Below are 22380 nucleotides of genomic sequence, written 5' to 3'. Positions count from 1 at the left end.
GTGGGGCGGGGGTGTGTGTCTGTGTTTACTAACAAGACATGGCAGAGCCAAAGGCCAGTTTCTTAACATGGAGATATTCTCACTACTTTTGTTTTGTCAACCACGAAGAAAATAATATTTTAGTTAAATGTAAGTTGTCTTGGATCAAAGATCCTATCCTAGCAATTCAAATGTGCTGAAACAGCTACAAAAGCAACATGCTTCGACGAAGCTAGTAAAGCGGGACACACTTCACCTCCTAAGCAACAGCGGCTGGATTTTAACGAGGCACTGCGCACTGAAGGTACACACACACTGTCAATTCTCTTATATACTCTTTCATTCTAGACTTCTAGAGTGTTTGATTATCACATCACTCTAAATGTATGGACTATAAAGTTCACAAGTATAAAGAGGGATGCTAGGGCCAGGCTAATTTTTCCTTATCTCTAAACTAAAACTGGGGAAATGTGTAGTGTTCTGGGCTTCAGACAGACAGAAAAAAACGCCTGGTTAGGCTTTGTGTATGTAGTGTGTGCCTTCCTTGGTTTACAGCTATGTTATTATTATGCTGTTTGTTACTTATGTATGTTATGTTGCAGCTATTTAAAATAGTTTTATCAATTTGTTTTGGCCTGAAACAAATTGGCCCTTTGAAACATATCTGTGTCTTTGTGTGTTGTATGTAGACCACATTGCTTAGCAGAGTTCAGTGATGCAAATGCATGTCAAGTTGATCAACAGATTATATTATTCTCCAGTGCAATAACAGTACAGAAATGAAGGCTAAAAGGGCATTAAAGGGGGCCTTAAAAAAAAAAAAAAATAATAATAATAATCATATATATATATATAAGTAATTAAATAGTTACTTTTCACAGTAAAGCATTACTTTTTGGTGTAAGTAACTGAGTTAAAGTAACTAGTTACTTTTGAAATAAAGTAACTAGTAACTGTAACTAGTTACTGGTTTTCAGTAACTAACCCAACACTGTTAGTGTGTCATGATTAGGGTTGTACGGTGTACTGGTATTAGTATTGTACTGCGATACTAATAAATCATGTTAGGTACTATACCGCTTCTAAAAAGTACCGCTCCGCCACACAATACTTAATTTTCTACCACATATCCTTAATAATTTTGACAAAATAATAGAATGGAAAATGACACAATATGTTACTGCATACATCAGCAGACTAAATTAGGAGTCTTTGTTTGCTTACTTACTAATAAAAGACAAGTATTTTCACTATTTTATTTAAGGACTAAATTGCAATAAGAAACATATGTTTAATGTACCGTAAGATTTTTTGTTAAAATAAAGACAATAATGCAATTTTTTGTGGTCCCTTTTTTTTAGAAAAGTAACGAAAAGTATCGAAATAATTTAGGTACCGGTACCAACATATTGGTATCGGGACAACACCAGTCATGATGTACTACAATTCAAACCTTTTGTCCTTGGTGTCCACAGGACGGCCATCTTTTTCCCAGCTGATAACGGGCTCTGGCAGGCCGTGAATCTGGCACTGGAATCTGGCCACACCAGACTCCTCCACATGCACCGCCTCTGGTTGTACGTGGAAGTCCGCCATGGCTAAGGGAAGAGCAGAGTGAAGTGTTTTGATTATTTTGGCCGTGCACTGTCTAACGCAATGCGAGAAAACTAACTATAATGACATATTTCTGCATACATGTGCAACAACTTCTCTTTGCAAAACGTTAAATGTGCCCTTCTGGGAATTTACCGTCAATAAAGGATACTTTCATTTTTTTTCCGCGAACAGTAAAATAAAATAGTCACCCTTCTTTTTTTTTTCAGTCAGCTCACAAAGCTTGTGACCACAGGTCAAGGAAGCACCATAAATCATCTCTAATGGAGAGCTTGGTTCCGTGTATGGGCTCTTTCTTCACGAGCCGACGAGAATGTCACTTCTTCAAAACACCTATCTCGACATGGAAACACTTGACTGCTCCTCCTGTGTAGGACTAGAAGGTCTGCATTCATCTCATTTTTGAAAACGTCACTTTTGTTAGTGAACTCAGTGGCGGACACAAGAACTTACTACAACTACATATTCAGTATACTGTACAATGATGAAGATGCAACAAAAAAACGGCCATGAAATTTACAAGAGAAATATACGTGACCGTTTTCTGTCTTTTTTATGTTCAATGTTAATATATTGTAGAAATCAAACATAAACATTAAGGCGACTTTTGTTGTGTTGTACAACAAATAATTATTTTTTTAATGATTTTTTTTTTTTTAGCTCAGTTTCAGTTTATTTCGAACATGCATACCATACAATTCATCACATATTTCCAGTTGTTTCATTACAGCACGTCCGAAAAGGAGTAGGAAGAAGCTGAGCTTATTTAGTCCTACCCCTTTTCATACCATAGCAATTTTATCCTATTTCTTTGTTCTCTGTAAAATAACAGTGAAAAAATACATAATTATCATATAATATACCATAGTAAGTATCCATCCATCCATCCATCCATCTTCTTCCGCTTATCCGAGGTAAGGTCGCGGGGGCAGCAGCCTAAGCAGGGAAGCCCAGACTTCCCTCTCCTCAACCACTTTGTCTAGCTCTTCCCGGGGGATCCCGAGGCGTTCCCAGGCCAGCCGGGAGACATAGTCTTCCCAACGTGTCCTGGGTCTTCTCCGTGGCCTCCTACCGGTCAGACGTGCCCTATACATCTCCCTAGGGAGGCGTTCCGGTAGCATCCTGACCAGATGCCCGAACCACCTCATCTGGCTCCTCTCGATGTGGAGGAGCAGCGGCTTTACTTTGAGTTCCTCCCGGATGGCAGAGCTTCTCACCCTATCTCTAAGGGAGAGTCCCGCCACCCGGTGGAGGAAACTCATTTCGGCCGCTTGTACCCGTGATCTTGTCCTTTCGGTCATAACCCAAAGCTCATGACCATAGGTGAGGATGGGAACGTAGATCGACCGGTAAATTGAGAGCTTTGCCTTACGGCTCAGCTCCTTCTTCACCACAACGGATCGATACAGCGTCCGCATTACTGAAGACGCCGCACCGATCCGTCTGTCGATCTCACGATCCACTCTTCCCTCACTCGTGAACAAGATTCCGAGGTACTTGAACTCCTCCACTTGGGGCAGGGTTGCCTCCGCAACCCGGAGATGGCACTCCACCCTTTTCCGGGCGAGAACCATGGACTCGGACTTGGAGGTGCTGATTCTCATCCCAGTCGCTTCACACTCAGCTGCGAACCGATCCAGTGAGAGCTGAAGATCCTGGCCAGATGAAGCCATCAGGACCACATCATCTGCAAAAAGCAGAGACCTAATCCAGCAGCCACCAAACCGGATCCCCTCAACGCCTTGACTGCGCCTAGAAATTGTGTCCATAAAAGTTATGAACAGAATCAGTGACAAAGGGCAGCCTTGGCAGAGTCCAACCCTCACTGGAAACGGGTCCGACTTACAGCTGGCAATGCGGACCAAGCTCTGACACTGATCATACAGGGAATGGACCGCCACAATCAGACAGTCCGATACCCCATACTCTCTGAGCACTTCCCACAGGACTTCCCGAGTGACACGGTCGAATGCCTTCTCCAAGTCCACAAAGCACATGTAGACTGGTTGGGCAAACTCCCATGCACCCTCAAGGACCCTGCCGAGAGTATAGAGCTGGTCCACAGGTCCACGACCAGGACGAAAGCCACACTGTTCCTCCTGAATCCATAGTAAGTAAACAAATATTAAATACTAAAATAATCTTTGTGTCAATACAAAAAAACGAAAGACAAAAAACTATTATACCATATTTTAAATGATTAATTGATGAAAAAAACGGCATTTTTATTTTATTGTATTTTATTAGGTCGCAACACAATATCAATACTATAATTATAATATATCAGTGGTTCTCAAACTTTTTTGACCAACTACCACCTCAGAAAACACTTGGCTCATCATAGAACCACCATAATGACCAACATTAAACTAAAGTGGTGTAGTAGGCCTAAGTATTCATTAAGAACAAGGCAGAGGAGTATGTCATGTATATGTTTTGGCCACTGTCACATTACACACAGTTTGAACAGTAACACTATGTTTGAATATCTAACTGCTTTTTTATGGCATAAAACTAGAGTAAGCCCCCTACACAGTTTAAGAATATGTAGTATGTAATGTTGCATTACAATAGTACTGTACCTCAACTTAAGAGTGCCCCGATTTAAGAGTGTTTTAAGATAAGAGCTGTCAATTGGTTAATTAAAATGTTAAAGATGTAAGCAAAAATTTGACTTACCAGCATCCCACCATTATTGTAAAACCTCGTAAAATTAGACCAAAACATCCGGTAGCTTACTCTCCACTGTGTTTGACTATAGGGGGAAAAAAAGACTGTACTAAAATAATGAATACAATAAAATAATTCCACATAATTAAGTAATTATTTGGCGTACCACTAGATGGAGTCTGTTTACCACTAGTGAATCACTGCCATAGAAGTCTGCTCTCCAAGATAAATGCTGTACATTATTATTACATTACTTCATAAAAATACAGTAATTGTGTGTACGACATTATGCTGTATTAGTAGGAAGGGGATTCATACGGCCCCATGTGTCCAGGTTTACCTGACACACGAAGTGTGACGAATTGGAGGGGTGCACTATCCACTTTAGCCGCCAGATGGCAGTAGAGTGTTGAATATCTTAAAATGTGATTTGTGGCAATTCCAACTTTGACCACAGCGTCAGTTGCTATGTAGAGTGGCGCTTTCCCTAATTTTCAGCAGACTGCATTGCACAATTCTGACGTGAGAGCCACTCGGGAACGGGGCCATATGAATCCCCTGCCTACAGTAAAAGTTTGTTTTTCTTTTTGAAAGGCATGGTACATGTTCAAACTGTGATCTTTTGGGACCAATTAAATTGATTTCAATTGAATTCGAAGGTCCTGAGTAGTCCTGAGTTCAATCCCGGGCTCGGGGTCTTTCTGTGTGGAGTTTGCATGTTCTCCCCGTGACTGCGTGGGTTCCCTCCGGGTACTCCGGCTTCCTCCCACCTCCAAAAACATGCACCTAGGGATAGGTTGATTAGCAACACTAAATTGGCCCTAGTGTGTGAATGTGAGTGTGAATGTTGTCTGTCTATCTGTGTTGGCCCTGTGATGAGGTGGCGACTTGTCCAGGGTGTACCCCGCCTTCCGCCCGAATGCAGCTGAGTAGGCTCCAGCGCCCCCCGCGACCCCGAAAGGGACAAGCGGTAGAAAATGGATGGGATGGATGAATTTACTGGGTGGCGTTGATTTGAGTAAAGAGCTCCATCAAGGAAAAAACAACTACATTTGTAATTTGAGGTACTAATGTATATTAAATATAAAAATACTATAAATAAGTAAACTAAAACTAATACTTAAAAAAAATAATTTTAAGTTTATAGCTTCAAAGCTTTATGTGATAAACTGGGTTGTAATTAGCCGAAGAGCATCTCTATATGACAAGCATCGTGGTCTCTACTATTAGTGGACCAGCCTGGATCATCCTTTGATGCTCTTTTTAAGCCAGGCTATGTGACAAAACCACCCCACAAATGAAAATAACACACATACACTAGGCAACTTTGAACTTTCAAGATGTTTAATATTCAACAGTCCTCCACTACTAAAGGAATTACTTATGAAGAGGGAACTAATGTTTAACATAGATGTGTACTTTAGGGGGAGTGTCTGAACTCAGGCCAGTCAGAACGCATTAGGAATCGTAAGATCTCTATCAGGCTTGAAAATGCATTTCAGTTTACACCTCTCAGGGGCCTGGGAGCAAAACACAAACCCAGTTATTCTTAATCGCTGCTTCACAGCACCGTGACCTTTACTAAAGTGAAAAGATGTCATATACAGCCATGCAGACCCACACTGCGTCCTGCAGGCACGACATGAGAGGCCTTTAAAGTGTTACAGGTGAGGATTTTTTCTATCGGTACACACACACACACACACACACACACACACACACACACACACACAATCACAACAATAACACTCCTCCTTGTCCAACTGCCATGTTGAACGCTTGCTGAAGGTGATCTGTGAAAACAAACATATAGATTTCCCGACATATGTAACTAGGTCGGTCAGGCGTGTTTTAAAAATTCAACACAGACGCATCAATTTCCTCATACACGGCTGCACTTCACATTTCTTCCCCTGACAGAACAAAAGCGGCGTCGATGGCGAATTCAGCGGCAAACTCATTTATGAGGTCCTCTTTGTCCATAATGTTCCCTCCTTTACTCATTTAAATGTAAAGCCCAATTGCAGTACATCGGATGGGGGTGGACTTACAGGAGACAGCCAACATTTCATGCCTTGTTATTTCATAACCTACGGATCCTCCAACCTGTGGTTTGCATGGATTAATTCCCCAGAGGATGGAACATTTGTAACAATAAGCAGGGGCGTCAAAGTGGAGGGGTAAGTACTACACATATGCTAGACCAGTGTTTTTCAACCACTGTGCCGCGTGAAATACAGTCTGGTGTGTCGTGGGAGATTATGTAATTTCACCTAATTGGGTTAAAAAAATATTTTGCACACAAGTAATTATAATCCGTAAATAATGTGCCGTTGTTGAGTGTCTGTACTGTCTGGAGCTCGGCAGAGTAACCACGTTATACTCTTCCATATCAGTAGGTGGCAGCAGGTAGCTAATTGCTTTGTAGATGTCGGGAACACGTCGTGTCGTGATCACAATATGCAGACGACAGCGGGAAGCAGCATGCAGGTAATAAGGTATCTTATGCTTAAACCAAAAAGAAAAGGCATTGAAGCTTAGGCATGGCTACGCAAAACAAAACTAAAACTGAACTGGCAAAGTAAACAAAACACAAAATGCTGGACGACAGCAAAGACTTACAGCGTGTGGAGCAGACGGCGTCCACAAAGTACATCCGTACATGACATGACAATCAACAGTGTCCCCACAAAGAAGGAAAGCGTCCGCACAACTTAAATAGTCTAGATTGCGAAAACAAAGCAGGTGTGGAGAATAGCGCTCAAGGAAGACATGAAACTGCAACAGGAAAATACCAAAAAAACACGAAAAAACACCAAAATAGGAGCGCACGAGAAGGACTAAAACACTACCCACAGAAAAACACAAAACAACTCAAAATAAGTCACGGCGTGATGGGACAGTACACCTACTTTAAGACAAGAGCTATAGTGATGCATGCTTGGTTATGGTTGAAATTCATATCCAACAATTGCGAGAAGAACTTTTTATGGTAAAATATCGGCTACTGAGTTTCGTTTTTTAATGATTTCTGCTTGTGGTGTGCCTCAGGATTTTTTCAATGAAAAAAATGTGCCTTGGCTCAAAAAAGGTTGAAAAACACTGTGCTAGACAGTAAGCGGACTTTTGATCGCATTCATTTAACATTTAGAATGCATAAACAAATAAAAAAAGAGCAGTTCCCCTTTAAATCTGAAGTAAAGAGAATCTTGTCATATTTATAATGACACCCGATATAATTAGTGATGTGAAAAAGTAAGAAAACTTTTTATAAGTTTCACTTTTGCATCTTACCGCACATAACTGTGGTGTATTCAAGGACCCTCAATTAAAGTTAGAAATATATTTACTAGGTTTTAAGGACAGGGGAAGGCCTAACCCCCAAGTAATGCACTAATGATATAATCCAATGATAATGATGTATTTTGATTATAACTATCCACTGGTGATAATCCTACCTGAATCATCTCATCTCTACTCTACACTCTGAAGTAAAGAGAATCTTGTCATATTCATAATGAAAGCTGATATGATTATTTATTAAAATTGTATATGTGGGAGCATAAGAGAAAGTTATTTTATTAGGGTTGTAACGACTGATGGATACATCGATATATTGATTCATAATCCTGAATTTCAAGTATATCCATCTGTGCTCGGCAAGTTTGCCTTCCAAGAGATAGGTATCGATCCGAGTTTGTTTTAAAATGTATTCGATCGATCTAATACCAGGAAAAGGAAAACATTGGATTCAAGAACGGTAGATTTTAAAAGAAGTTTAGCACTTGTAATAATAAAGAAGTTAAACATTAACTCTATTTTCTCGTCTGTGGCATCTATGGTGGTGTTAGAATAATCATGTGTAAGTTATCACACAACTCTTATGCTTAAAGGCCATTGCTATAGTTATTAGCTATTGTGATCAAGCTGTACTTTTTCTGTCTGTGCAAGGACAAAACTTGTTATCAGCTACGGCATATAAGGGGTTGCCTCGTCGCAAATATTTTGTTTGTCTTAGCCCACTAACAGCCACGGACTTCAAGGACCTCAACGAAGATAAGACGACAGCACGCAGACGACGCAGAGACAAGGCAATCACAAGGCCCCCAGCACATTCCGTCACGTATTGTGCGTACTGGAAGCTGCTGTGCATGAAATGTGTGGCCACTCTTTTTAGAGGCGGCCTCAGTGATGTAACCAGGGACCTCCCAAATAAATAGAGGAGCACATGGGACTGTTAGCTCAGAGCGTGCAATCCCAAACGTCTCTCCTCATTGAGCCAAATTGAACTCTGTCGCTGCATGATTCCTTGCTTCTTGTCTGTTTAATAGATGTCATCAGTGTTTGAACCTGACAGGTGGTCATAACAAACGCAAACGCCACAAGACAATAGTGTAATATCTGCGATGTGTGTCTGTGTGCCTTTAAGAAGTGGCGCTGTTGTGTGTGACGTGTGCGAGAATAGCAGACTAGTGAACGAACTTTGCCTGCAGTGTCCAGTATCTAGTATTTATTTCACAGTCACACTGCTTATATTTTGTTCAATAGAAATTACGGATCGTTTCGGATCATATCGTTGCAAAAAAATAATATTGTCCCTAAATCAGGCCATAAGTATCTTGAACACATCATAACAATCCCCTCAATTCCCCCCAAAAACAGATTAACTCGCTGGAATATAAAGACAATATAACATATATCCATAAACGTGGATGCATAGGCAAACGTGCAATATATTTATCTGTACAGTAATTTATTCATATCTGCACATTATTGCTCTTTAATCCTGCACTACAACGAGCTAATGCAACAACATTTTTGTTCTTATCTGTACTGTAAAGTTCAAATTGGAATGACAATAAAAAGACGTCTAAGTCTAAATTGCATCGGCAACCACAAATATCGAATCGAATCGTTGTTAAAAAAATCGTTACACCCCTTTTATTTAGAAGTTTCACTTTTGCATCTCATTGCATATAACTGTGGTGCTTTCAAGGACCCTCAATCGAAGTTAGAAACAGATGTGTCACTAGGTTTTAAAGACAGGGAAACACTTAACACCAACAATATAAATGCTGTACCATAGTATTATTATCATCCCCTCAGGATAATTCTATGTGAATCAGTTCATCTCTACCTCACACTCTGAAGTGAATAAACTCTTGTCAAATTTCTAAAGACAACTGATATGATTATTTATTTCAATTCATTAATGCTCATGCACAGTGTCATTATGGCACAGTTTAAAATGTATTTATTATAATAAAAGCAAAAGCACATGCGACACTAATAGAGAACATATTCCAAGTGCTTTGGTGAGAGGGATATGGTTGATATAAAATGGCAATAAGTGGCTCCATCAGTGATGTGATTATTCCATTTCATAGCTTAATAAAAAAAAAGTGACATTCTCCAACGTGACATTAGATCTCTGAATTATTATTGAAGTCGTGCTGGAAATTTTTACACAACTGTTTAGTATTCCGACAGTAAGGTCCTTCAATCATTAAAGTATTCTATTCAAGATGAGAAAAAATGTCTGGCATTTTGGTTTTGCTGGCCAAGATTCACGATGTCATATTATTTTTCCAATCTCACAACATTAAAACAGTGAAAAGTTTCTCGCCTACTTTACTTCTGAGCACACAGCAAAACATCACGAAAACGTCAACAATATTCAAAAACCTAATTCCTATGACACTTTATATGTAGCTTGGTTCATGTTACATTGTGTATTTATTACTCAGAAACTTGTTTTCATTGCAATTTAAGGGCCAATGCAACCAATTCTTCAGTGCCAATTGTGTCCCCAGGAAATAAAATGTATAAATGCCTGATAAAAATAACTGTATTTTTTGTATGAAGGAAATGGTCCTACACAATAATCTGATTGCATATTCAATAAATACAATTTAAAATATAAAGTAACTCAAACACTGGAATAATAGTCATATAATAATAGACTTTACCATGAAATAAAACAATCCCTCAGAAATGTTGCAATCTTTACTTACACTCTTAAAAATAGAGATACACGATAATACAATGTATCTACCTACAGGTACATTTTTTTGAATAAACAATATTGTTTTTTAAAGGCCATATCTATACCCTTACAATGGCAAAAAGGATACGAGGTGATATAAAGTACATGTGTGTATCATTTCAACCCCAAGGGTATCTACTGCATTGAAACATTGTTTAGTTCATAAACATTACCTATTATTAGCAGTATTTTAAATAGGGCATACTAAAAGTTGTATAATTGGAGTCAGGCATTAAAGCCATTAATAGTAAAAATAATAATCATAATGATAATAATGCATTTTTTTATTATTAGCATATTTGATTATTGATTTATATTAACTTTGTATTCATCATTTTTAACATGATCTTGTTTTACTGTCAATGTTTCAAGATGTTACCTCTTGTTATATATTAAGCTTTTATTTCGTATTAAACAATGGCTTTAAGCACACATTTAAATAATCCTCGCACCGTTGGCTATTTAGGAGGTTTTTGCTATGTGAAGCACTTTGGGCTGTATGGGGCAAGAGGGTGCATCCGGACAGTATTCACAACACTTACTTTTTTCTACATTTTGTTATTTTACAGCCTTTTTCCAAAATGGAATAAATTCATTTTCATCTTCGAAATTCTACAGGCAAAATCCAACAATGATAATGTAAAAATGCTTTAAAAAAAAATAAAACTTGGCACATGTATTAAAAATTTTAAAAATTAAAAATTACATGTACATAGGTATTCATCGCATTTTCTCAGTACTTTGTTGATGCACCTTTGGCAGCAATTACAGTCTCAAGTATTTTTGAATACGATGCCACAAACTTGGCACACCTATCTTTGGGTAGTTACGCCCATTCCTCTTTGCAGCACCTACCAAGCTCCACCAGGTTGGATAGGAAGCGTTGGTTTTCATCCATAATGTCTCTGTAAATTGCTGCATTCATCTTTCCCTCTATCCTTGTCATAATGGCGTGGACTTTGGGATGTTTGTTTTCCCGAGATCAATCAATCACAATCAATGTTTATTTATATAGCCCTAAATCACAAGTGTCTCAAAGGGCTGCACAAGCCACAACGACATCCTCGGTACAGAGCCCACATAAGGGCAAGGAAAAACTCACCCCAGTGGGACGTCGATGTGAATGACTATGAGAAACCTTGGAGAGGACCGCATATGTGGGGGGGAACCCCCCCCCCCTCTAGGGGAGACCGAATGCAATGGATGTCGAGTGGGTTCTGACATAATATTGTGAGAGTCCAGTCCATAGTGGATCCAACATAATAGTAAGAGTCCAGTCCATAGTGGGGCCAGCAGGAAACCATCCCGAGCGGAGACGGGTCAGCAGCGCAGAGATGTTCCCAAACGATGCACAGGCGAGCGGTCCACCCCGGGTCCCAATGCAAGTAAGTTGGAGTGGACAAGGCGTGAAGGTGAGTACATATTTATTTTAACACTATAAACTACAAAAGAGGGTGCAAACAAAAGGCGCACACAAGGCGGAGAACAAACTTGGCTATGAAACAAAAGAATGTCAACACATAAACTGAACTATGGTCATAAACAAAACCTTACTTGGAAAGCATGGAGCATGAACTATGGTATCAACAGGAAGCAAAGGATAGCATGGTTGTCAAGGAGGTAGCAGAAGTCAAACAGAGTTAATGTCGCCAGGATGACTTCCTGGCAACTATCGGCTTAAATAGTCTTGAACATGATTAATGACAGGTGTGTGAGTCCAAATGAATCAGGTGCGTGACATGAGGACAGATGAAAACTAATGGGATGTCATGGAAACAAAACAAACAAGAGTGCACAAAGAGTCCAAAAACCAAACCGAACATAACCAAAACAAAACATGATCACACAGACATGACAATCCCGACTAGTCTCCCAGTCCCTGCTGCTGAAAAACATCCCCACAGCATGATGCTGCCACCACCATGCTTCACTATAGGGATGGTATTGGCCTGGTGATGAGAGGTGCCTGGTTTCCTCCAAACATGATGCCTGGCATTCACGCCAAGGAGTTTGAACTTTGGCTCATCAGACCAGATAATTTAGCTTCTCATGATCTGAGAGTCTTTCAGGTGCATGTTGGCAAACTTTTTACTCAGAAGTGGTTTCCGTCTGGCCACCTGATTGGTGGATTGCTGAAGAGATAGTTTTCCTTCTGGAAGGTTCTCCTCTCTCCACAGAGGAATGCTGTAGCTCTGACAGAGTGACAATCGGGTTCTTGGTCACCTCCCTGAGTCGACTAAGATGAATGCAGCAATTTACAGAGACATCCTGGATGAAAACCAACGCTTCCCATCCAACCTGATGGAGCTTGAGAAATGCTGCATAGATGAATTGGGCGAGTAATCAAACAACAAGAGAAATGAGAGAAACTGCCCAAAGATAGGTGTGCCAAGCTTGTGTCATCGTATTCAAAAAGACTCGAGGCTGTAATTGCAGTCCAAGGTGCATCAACAAAGTATTGAGCAAAGGCTGTGAATGCTTATGAACATGTGATTTATTAGTTGTTTGTTTTTAATACATTTGCAAAATCAAAACAAAACAAATAACTTTTCACATTGTCTTTATGGGGTTTTAGGTGTAGAATTTTGAGGACAAAAATGGATTTATTCCATTTTGGAATAAGGCTGCAACATCAAATATGCACTGTATTTTAAGTTGATTTTTTTTAATGAATCGTTAAAATTCACACTATAGTTTTGTCCCTGGATTTTACTCATTTTGTCTGCGGAAATTAAATACATTCAAATCAAATCAAATCAACTTTATTTATAAATTTGCCTGCGATGGGTCATTGCACTTTTGTGTAGTTCAATGGGCATATTAGAGATTTAGAGTTGAAAAACGACAGAACCGAACGTTTATTTTGAAAGAGTTATAACAACAACACCAATTCGGTGAAATGAGGCACACATATTTTGTGAAATCAATGCATACTTTCCGCCCATAAGAACATATTCACGCTTATCATTTCTTATGTGGGGGGGAGTGTCAACAAAATCCAATATTTTCTGTGGCATCGACCTGCTGTGGAGTTCAGGTGCACTGTAGCATCGAATTAAAGCCCAGAGGGCATTATAGCAGCTGATGATGCGGAGGTGAGGTGAAGTAAAAAAAAAAAAAAATCAGAACACAGTTCACACAATCGAAAAGCTCAGTTATGAAGAGCATAAATGATACAGTTTATGTTCATGTGAAACAAATGAAATCAGTAATAGGACGAGTGGCTGCTCATTTGACTGTTCATCTTGCTGACATGACTGAACCACACCCATTATACATACAACATGAGCCACGCCTGTGCTACTATTGACACAGCCCCAATAAGATAATATGTCAGATTCAAACACTGATGACATATATTAAACAAGACAAGAAGCAAATAATTAAACAGAGCCAGAATTAAATTTGGCTCAATTTGAGGAGAGACGCTTGGACATCTGTACCCTTGTACAGTGTCATTACGCTCTGGCGAAAGATTGTACGCCTCCCCCTTTATTTGGACTTTCTCTGACCACATGACAACAGATGCTTCTAAGGGACGAGGTCCTAAACAGCCATCGCCTTTGATTACAACAGTTCAAAAGAAAACGTTGTAAACAGTTCACAGAAAAGGTCGTAAAAGAGTTCAAAAAGAGGTTCGTAAAACAGTTCAAAAAGAGGTTCGTAAAACAGTTCAAAAAGAGGTTCGTAAAACAGTTCAAAAAGGAGGTTCAAAAAGAGGTCGTCTGGAACTTGGGCAGATCCTGCCTTCTCTCCGCTTTGTAGTCCATGGGTTAAAACAACATCTTTCTGATTATTACAATACATGAAAAAAAACAGAAAACCCCTCATGTTGCTTCCCCCCTTACACAGTGGAGTTTTACAAGCCTTCTTCTTATAGTATTATACAGTATATCAACAGAGGAGTGAAGCATCAGCAACTGGAGGCTGGAGAAAATAGATTTTGTATCGACGTGCATATTATGCGTTTTTATTCTAAGTGATTTTGAATAGATGTCACTGATGACTGAATGGCTGTCTGTTTCTATAATGTGCCTTATGATTGACCGGCGGCCAGTCCAGATTGTGGTCCGCCTTTCTCCCTAAGGTAGTCGACCGTGTCCCTGTATGGAAACGGCAAAAGAAAATGTGTGCGTGGCTAGATTTAGTGGTAAATCATGCATCGCATCATACTGAGTGCTGCTTGTATTACCGTGGTAATGATTATATTGGTTACACCTAAACAAACAGTAAACAGCCTTATTTAGTTTCAAATGGCAGTAATTTTGATTTTGTTCATTCCGAAATTTGCAATGTTGCGATCCCGCCAATTCATGTAAATTCAACTGAATTACGGCTGTAACGATTAATCGATTAAATAAATTAACTCCAGGAGGAAAAAAGCTCAGATTTCGATTATGTTGCTTCCATGTATTGTATTGTTGATAAAAATAGATCCGGGCCGCATGGAGTGCACGGAACTTTAAGTATACGGACATAGTTTGTGCATGTCCGCCGTAACAGAGAGCACATTAGATCAGTGGTGTGTGGGTGCTGTGATCTGTGAGCCGGCAAACAGTGCAGTTATTTACAGTCGTGGCCAAAACTTTACATACTCTTGTTTAAAGAACATAATGTCATGGCTGTCTTGAGTTTCCAATAATTTCTACAACTCTTATTTTTTTTGTGATAGAGTGATTGGAGCACATACTTGTTGGTCACAAAAAAACATTCATGAAGTTTGGTTCTTTTATGAATTTATTATGGGTCTACTGAACATGTGACCAAATCTGCTGGGTCAAAAGTATACATACAGCAATGTTAATATTTGCTTACATGTCCCTTTGCAAGTTTCACTGCAATAAGGCGCTTTTGGTAGCTTGTGTCCAACGGAATTGGTGCCTATAAAAATACGGAATTAAGTACTCATCCCTAACTATCGGTTTCAAAGCGAAAAGTACCCGTCCCCATTTTCAACAAAATTCATGTTATCGTTTTATCTTTTGCTATCATTATTAGTTTATTTTGTACACCATGATGAAGAGACAGAGCCTCCTCTGACTGCCCTTTATTGACCTCAACCATATAAATCCAGCCATCCATCTTCCATACTGCTTGTCCTCATTTAAGCCAGAAACTATCCCAGCTGACTTCAGGCGAAAGGTAAGGTACACACTGCGCCGGTCGCCAATAACAGGATAAATAAAGAAAAACAACCGTTCACACTCACATTCACACCTACTGTAAAGACCAGGGGTCGGCAACCCACAACGTTGAAAGAGCCATATTGGACCAAAAATACAAAAAAAAAATCTGTCTGGAGCCGCAAAAAATGTAAGTCTTATAATGAAGACAACACATGACGAAAGTGTCTGTATTAGCTATAATAGCCTACTATCAAAATGACTATGTGTCGCAGGCTGAAGCAAATCTTCGTTGACAGAACTGTTGAAATTGTATATTTATTTTACACATTTTTACAATATTACCGTATTTTTCGGACTATAAGTCACAGTTTTTTTTCATAGTTTGTATGTATAGTAGTGCAACTTATATATGTTTTTTTTCTTCTTTATTATGCATTTTCGGCGGGTGCGACTTATACTCCGAAAAATACAGTACAAACTATTAGTAAATCAGAGGCTACTCAAAAGGTGAGATAGCCCCTGGAAATTATTGGCCAAAGGTATAGATGTGTGTGTCCAAGGTAAAGAAAACGGCAGGCTGTCTTCTTTTAATAGATTTATTACAATCTTTGGCAAGCTAGGTAATGTTTGCTGTGGTCTGGAACAACATGGCACACAAATAACTATCTGAAATGCAGCCAATATTACATACAGATAATGTGTCATGAGACATGCAAAACTAAATGATATACAAAGAGGATACAAGTAAAGGATATTAAATGACCTTAAATATACCTACAAATGAGGCATAATGATGCAATATGTATATACAGCTAGCCTAAATAGCACGTTAGCATTGATTAGCTTGCAGTCATGCACTGACCAAATATGCCTGATTAGCACTCCACACAAGTCAATAACATCAACAAAGCTCACCTTTGTTCATTCACGCACAGCATACAACGTTTGGTGGACAAAATTAGAAAAAGAAGGAGTGGAAGATTTTGCATGTAAACAAAATGTTGCGTCACAGTCCACACTATGGTGAGTTCAAGAATCGCCGAAATTAGTAGGACAAAACGATGTTCACCAAATACTGTCAGCAGTGAAGCATACACACAAACATACTAAACAGTGGGCTTTCTAACAACTGGGAAGGATTGTGTCATGTTGGTCCTCAAACAAAAAACATACTAAAACAAAAAAATAATTTTCGCCCCCATCTTTTTCCATTTTCAATTATTTTTTAAAAATGCTCCAGGGAGACACTAGGGCGGCGCTAAAGGGCCGCATGCGGCTCGAGGGGTTGCTGACCCCCGTTATAGACAATATAAAGCCTACAATTCAATCAACTAGCGTGGCAGATTTTCTTCCACTGTATCAGATATGAAATGTTCTCTTTATTGGGATATTATCATTGGCAAAACAATGCAATATTGTCATCTTGCAAGTTATTTCACTCCTAATGTGGACGTCACCGAGCTAATGATGCCAGTACTGTAATACAGTGCCAATCTTAACCCGGCAGCACGAGTGTAAATCTTCGCCGTAATGACCTCGCTATACCTCACGTCCCCGTCCACACCCCCACGCCACCAGTATCACTATCGCTTTAACCGTTCGTTTCCAGCATCGTTTGCCCGCCCCCCAAGTGTCCTCTCAAGCCTGTGATATCATTAAGTGCATGTTACTCCAGTTGCAGTGATGACTGCTGCACACTCCCCGCCCCCCTACCTTAGTAAGGGAGTAAAACAGCAATGCGGACGATAAATAATAGAGATGTTGCAAGGTGCTATTCCCGCATGGGAAGCTCGCACTTCAACTGCCTTTAAGCAGGTTGTGTAGTAGAGATGGTATTTGAATGCAGATGTGATATTTTATTGTCTCCCTGTCCCAGTATCCTGCCCACCCTCCCGTCCTCATTCTGCATCCCAGCCTAACCAATCCCGTGATCAATCTGCCGCTTCCTGGTGCGCGATGCTTATCACCTATGAAAGAAAGGGTTGCGCGGGTGGGCTCCACAACACACACTCACTTCCCGCCTTTAATGATATACCGTATCAAAACCCTCCAGGGACGGCACCTGCATTGCAAAGGAGTATCTAGGTGATATGCAAAGCTGCCACGTGCACTGTGTGTGTGGCAGAAAATGGAATCCCTAACCATTACAATAGTTTTGTACCAAGATGAAAGCAAGTCTGCAGCCACACTGTGTGTGTTGTTGTCCAGTAGTCCATCCAAAAGGCTAAAGTTAAAGTACCAATGATTGTCACACACACACTAGGTGTGGCAAAATTATTCTCTGCATTTGACCCATGACCCTTGATCGCCCCCTGGGAGGTGAGGGAAGCAGTGGGCAGCTGCGGCGGCCACGCCCGGGAATCATTTTTGGTGATTTAACCCCCAATTCCAACCATTGATGCTGAGTGCCAAACAGGGAGGTAATGTGTCCCATTTTTATAGTGCTCAGCAATGTAATAGTAGGTCATGATACACGCTTGTATGCGTCAGGCTTAAATTGTTGTGTCCATCGATACAGTTGCACTTGTGCACTAAGTTAAATACACTAAGATTGATATGGATGCTATTAACGCACTGAACAGTATGAAGGGGATTAATATGCGGTTTACCTGACACATGAAACGTGAGAAATCGGGGCGGGGGGAGGTGCACTATCCACGTTGGCCGCCAGATGGCAGTAGAATGTTGAACATACACTATTTTGCCACCGGCCTTGACTCACATATGAACTTGAAGTGCCATCCCATTCTTAACCCATAGGGTTCAATATGATGTCGGTCCACCTTTTGCAGCTATTACAGTTTGAACTCTTCTGGGAAGGCTGTCCACAAGGTTGCGGAGTGTGTTTATAGGAACTTTCGACCATTCTTCCAAAAGCGCATTGGTGAGGTCACACACTGATGTTGGTCGAGGAGGCCTGGTTCTCAGTCTCCGTTCTGATTCATCCCAAAGGTGTTCTATCGGGTTCAGGTCAAGACTCTGTGCAGGCCAGTCAAGTTCATCCACACCAGACTTTGTCATCCATGTCTTTATGGACCTTGCTTTGTGCACTGGTGCACAGTCATGTTGGAAGAGGAAGTGGCCTGCTCCAAACTGTTTCTACAAGGTTGGGAGCATGAAATTGTCCAAAATGTTTTAGCATCTTGGAGCATTCAAAGTTCCTTTCACTGGAACTAAGGGGCATGAAAAACTACCCCACACCATAATTCCTCCTCCACCAAATTTCACACTCTGCAAAATGCAGTCCGAAATGTACCGTTTTCCTGGCAACCTCCTACCTAACCCAGACTCGTCCATCAGATTGCCAGATGGCAAATCCACGACTGGATTTGTTGCACAGGTGGCATCCTATGACAGTTCCACACTGGAAATCACTGAGCTCCTGAGAGCGGCTCATTCTTTCACGAATGGGGCTGTATGAATTCATTACCTTCCACGGTGGAAGGGCTTGGAGCAAAGTTTTCAATCCCTGTCTATTTAGCTGAAGAAGTTAATAACTTCCATTTTCCTGGACCCATGACACATTCTCTGCTCACCCATACATCAACTTTCTATACTGCTTTTCCTTTTTAGGGTCACAGGTGAGCTGGAGCCTATCCTAACAGGTTATGGGAGAAACCTGGTCCAACCATGCAAGCTATGTCCCCACTTATACATTCACATACGCACCAAAGGGATTACGTCAGGGGTGTCAAACTCATTTTAGCTCAGGAGCCGCATGGAGGAATATCTATTCCAAAGTGGGCCGTAATGGTAAAATCATGGCATGATAACTTAAAAATAAAGTCAACTCCAGGTTGTTTTATTTGTTTTACTTTGGCCAAAAATAGAACACGTACAGTATGAAAACGTACAAATCACAACTAATCCTCTGGACAACACACTTCCAAGTTTGTTGACAATTCTGAGGAAATTGGTGCAGCTTTGAAAACACAATGAGCTTAGACTTTGTCCCAGTGTATCTACAAAGCCAGGATTAAACTTTAAGTCACCGTCTTTCTGGGATTGAACAAAAAACACAACATGTAAATCAAATAGCTCCTTTGTCATGTTCACGTATCAATCCAGTGCTAACTCAAAAAACGGAGGTAAAAACGATTCAAAAGGGTTAAGATCACTTTTCTTGTTTTTGACAGAGACATTTTGGGGCAACGAGGTTGCCAAATAACGATGTGTTCCAAGCAGTGACAGAGAATAGAACAAGGATGGACAATTCAACCCTTAACTCAACAATGAGTAGATGAGTGTTATGTGTGTGTATATGTGTAAATAAATGAACACTGAAATTCAAGTATTTCTTATATATATATATATATATATATATATATATATATATATATATATATATATATATATATATATAAAATATAAATCGGAGGTCTCAAGGTTGGCAAGTATGCAAGACTTGTGAAGTAAACAGAAAATAACTATTTGTTGTAAGCTCGGCTATTGGCTCATTTGGATGCAATGTAAACTATTATTTAAATTAAATCATGGATGTTATTTGCAATGTAATTAGAACATATCAACATCCACATGGAGGCTGCTACAGAGGAGGAGGTGACACTGTGTTCACATAAGCCTTGCACTTGAGAAACATGTAAGTTTTATTCATCAATAAATACAATTTGAATGTAGAAAAAGTACTTTTGAGTTACAATGATCTGTGCCTATTTCTGTGTTACACTACAGCATCTATTCAGTCAGCAAGCAGCAGCACATTTGCTGGTGAGAGACAGACTCAACATGTAGGTCCAGGTGTTTGTTTGTAACAGACTGCAGTAACAATCCCTTTTCAATTAAAAGTATACAACATATATGTTCAATGGTAATACATCTTATTTAATAGCAGACTCATTTTTGTCACAATAATTTCAAGACATTCTCGCCTATTCATCTGAAATAGTTGTCTTACTTTGGCTGCATCAACATGAGTGCTTAAATGTGTTTTATTACTAATAACATCATGCTGCAAAAGAAAATAATGGATATTAATCATGGATATTAGCTTGCATGCTCATAAACTAGCTGTTAGTGCTGTTATATAGACTTTTAGCAATAGGTAAGTATAGTCAGAGGTGGGTAGAGTAGCCAGAAATTGTACTCAAGTAAGAGTACTGTTACTTTAGAGATTTATTACTCAAGTAAAAGTAATGAGTAGTCACCCAAATATTTACTTGAGTAAAAGTAAAAAGTATGTTGTGAAAAAACTACTCAAGTACTGAGTAACTGATGAGTAACATACACACACATATCATATATATATATATATATATATATATATATATATATATATATATATATATATATATATATATATATATATATATATATATATATATATACATATATACACATACATTGATATATACAGTATATCATTTATATTTATTTATTTTGCCGTTTTTGTTTACATGTTAAAGGTGTTTTAATGAATATACATGCATGTTTAACACATATAGATTCCTTTCTTTCATGTTGACAAGAATATAAGTTGGTGTATTTATTACCTGATTCTGATGACTTGCATTGATTGTAATCAGACAGCAGTGCTTAACGTCCACGTTTTCAAAGGCAGGAGAAAAAAAGTTCCTCCTTTCTGTCTAATACCACATGAAAGTGGTTGGTTTTTGGTATCTTATTTGTCCAGCTTCCATATTCGTTTTCACACACTTTACAAGAAATACATTGGCGGCAAATTCCGTAGCTTGCTAGCTTGTTTGCGCCGGCTTTCGGAGACTCTTATTTTGAAAGCGCAGGCGCGATGGAGCGGCACTTTTATTGTGAAGACAGGAACTGTGCAGTCAGTCTTTAGGCTTGTGACGGGATGTACGTTTGAAATAAAAAAGTGTCTTTTTTCCTTCACACTTTTGATTGATTGATTGAAACTTGTATTAGTAGATTGCACAGTACAGTACATATTCCGTACAATTGACCACTAAATGGTAACACCCCAATACGTTTTTCAACTTGTTTAAGTCAGGTCATGTGACCGCCTGGCTCTGTTTGATTGGTCCAACGTCACCAGTGACTGCATCTGATTGGTGGAACGGAGTCAAACGTCACTAGTGACTGCATTTTATTGGTGGAACGGAGTCAAACGTCACCAGTAACGCAGGCACTTTGAAGGTCTGTCTGTCAGACCAAAACAAACAAAGCGTGCATTAACAGATCGATAAAAATTAGTAGCGAGTAGCGAGCTGAATGTAGATAAAAGTAGCGGAGTAAAAGTAGCGTTTCTTCTCTATAAATATACTCAAGTAAAAGTAAAAGTAAGTTGCATTAAAACTACTCTTAGAAGTACAATTTATCCCAAAAGTTACTCAAGTAGATGTAACGGAGTAAATGTAGCGCGTTACTACCCACCACTGAGTATAGTTAGTATAAAGGAAGTAAGAGGTTATACTGGACATATGTTATGGGTTGCACCTATCATTATATTATAGTCATATATGTTGTATACACTTTTCTTTTAAATTTTTATATATAATTACAGTATATCATATGTACTCATTATATTATCAGGGCATAATGAACACTCAAAACAGTCAACATTTAAAATGTTGGTCTTCTAATTGAACTAAAATCATCATTATTAATACATCAACATATATATTTCAAAGTTGTTCTGTATGTGTGTGTTTAATTTCCTAACAGGGTAATGAAGCAGTAGCAGCAGAGCAGACTCAATGTTACAATCCAACAACCTAAAGACACATCCTCATCTTCAACAGATGTCTGTGAATCTATCAAATCTGCCCCCATTGATCCTGCTGACAGACCACACCATTTGACTGACACACTAAGAGAATTACTTAGCCGAAGACCTTATGAGGTAATTTCAGACTTCACATTCCTTGAAAAAAATGATGGAGGAAGTTTCCATCATCATTACTTCCACAGACATTTAGAGAAAGGAGAGAAAAATAAGAGAACGTGGCTCAT

At 39.4% G+C, this 22380-nt stretch overlaps 1 protein-coding gene across 1 annotated transcript in view; it reads right to left on the bottom strand.

Moving 5' to 3' along the window:
- LOC133616225 (immunoglobulin superfamily DCC subclass member 3-like) overlaps nucleotides 1-22380 on the bottom strand; it is a 262060-nt gene that overhangs the window by 98520 nt on the left and 141160 nt on the right. The window contains exon 3 of the mRNA XM_061975393.1: nucleotides 1433-1577. Within this exon, the coding sequence (XP_061831377.1) occupies nucleotides 1433-1577 (145 nt within the window). The remainder of the gene's footprint in view (nucleotides 1-1432; nucleotides 1578-22380) is intronic.

Source organism: Nerophis lumbriciformis, linkage group LG15 (genome assembly GCF_033978685.3).
Source record: "Nerophis lumbriciformis linkage group LG15, RoL_Nlum_v2.1, whole genome shotgun sequence".
Lineage (NCBI taxonomy): Eukaryota > Metazoa > Chordata > Actinopteri > Syngnathiformes > Syngnathidae > Nerophis > Nerophis lumbriciformis.
Note: the sequence above shows the minus strand (reverse complement) of the source record. Positions and strands in the feature narration are given on the sequence as shown.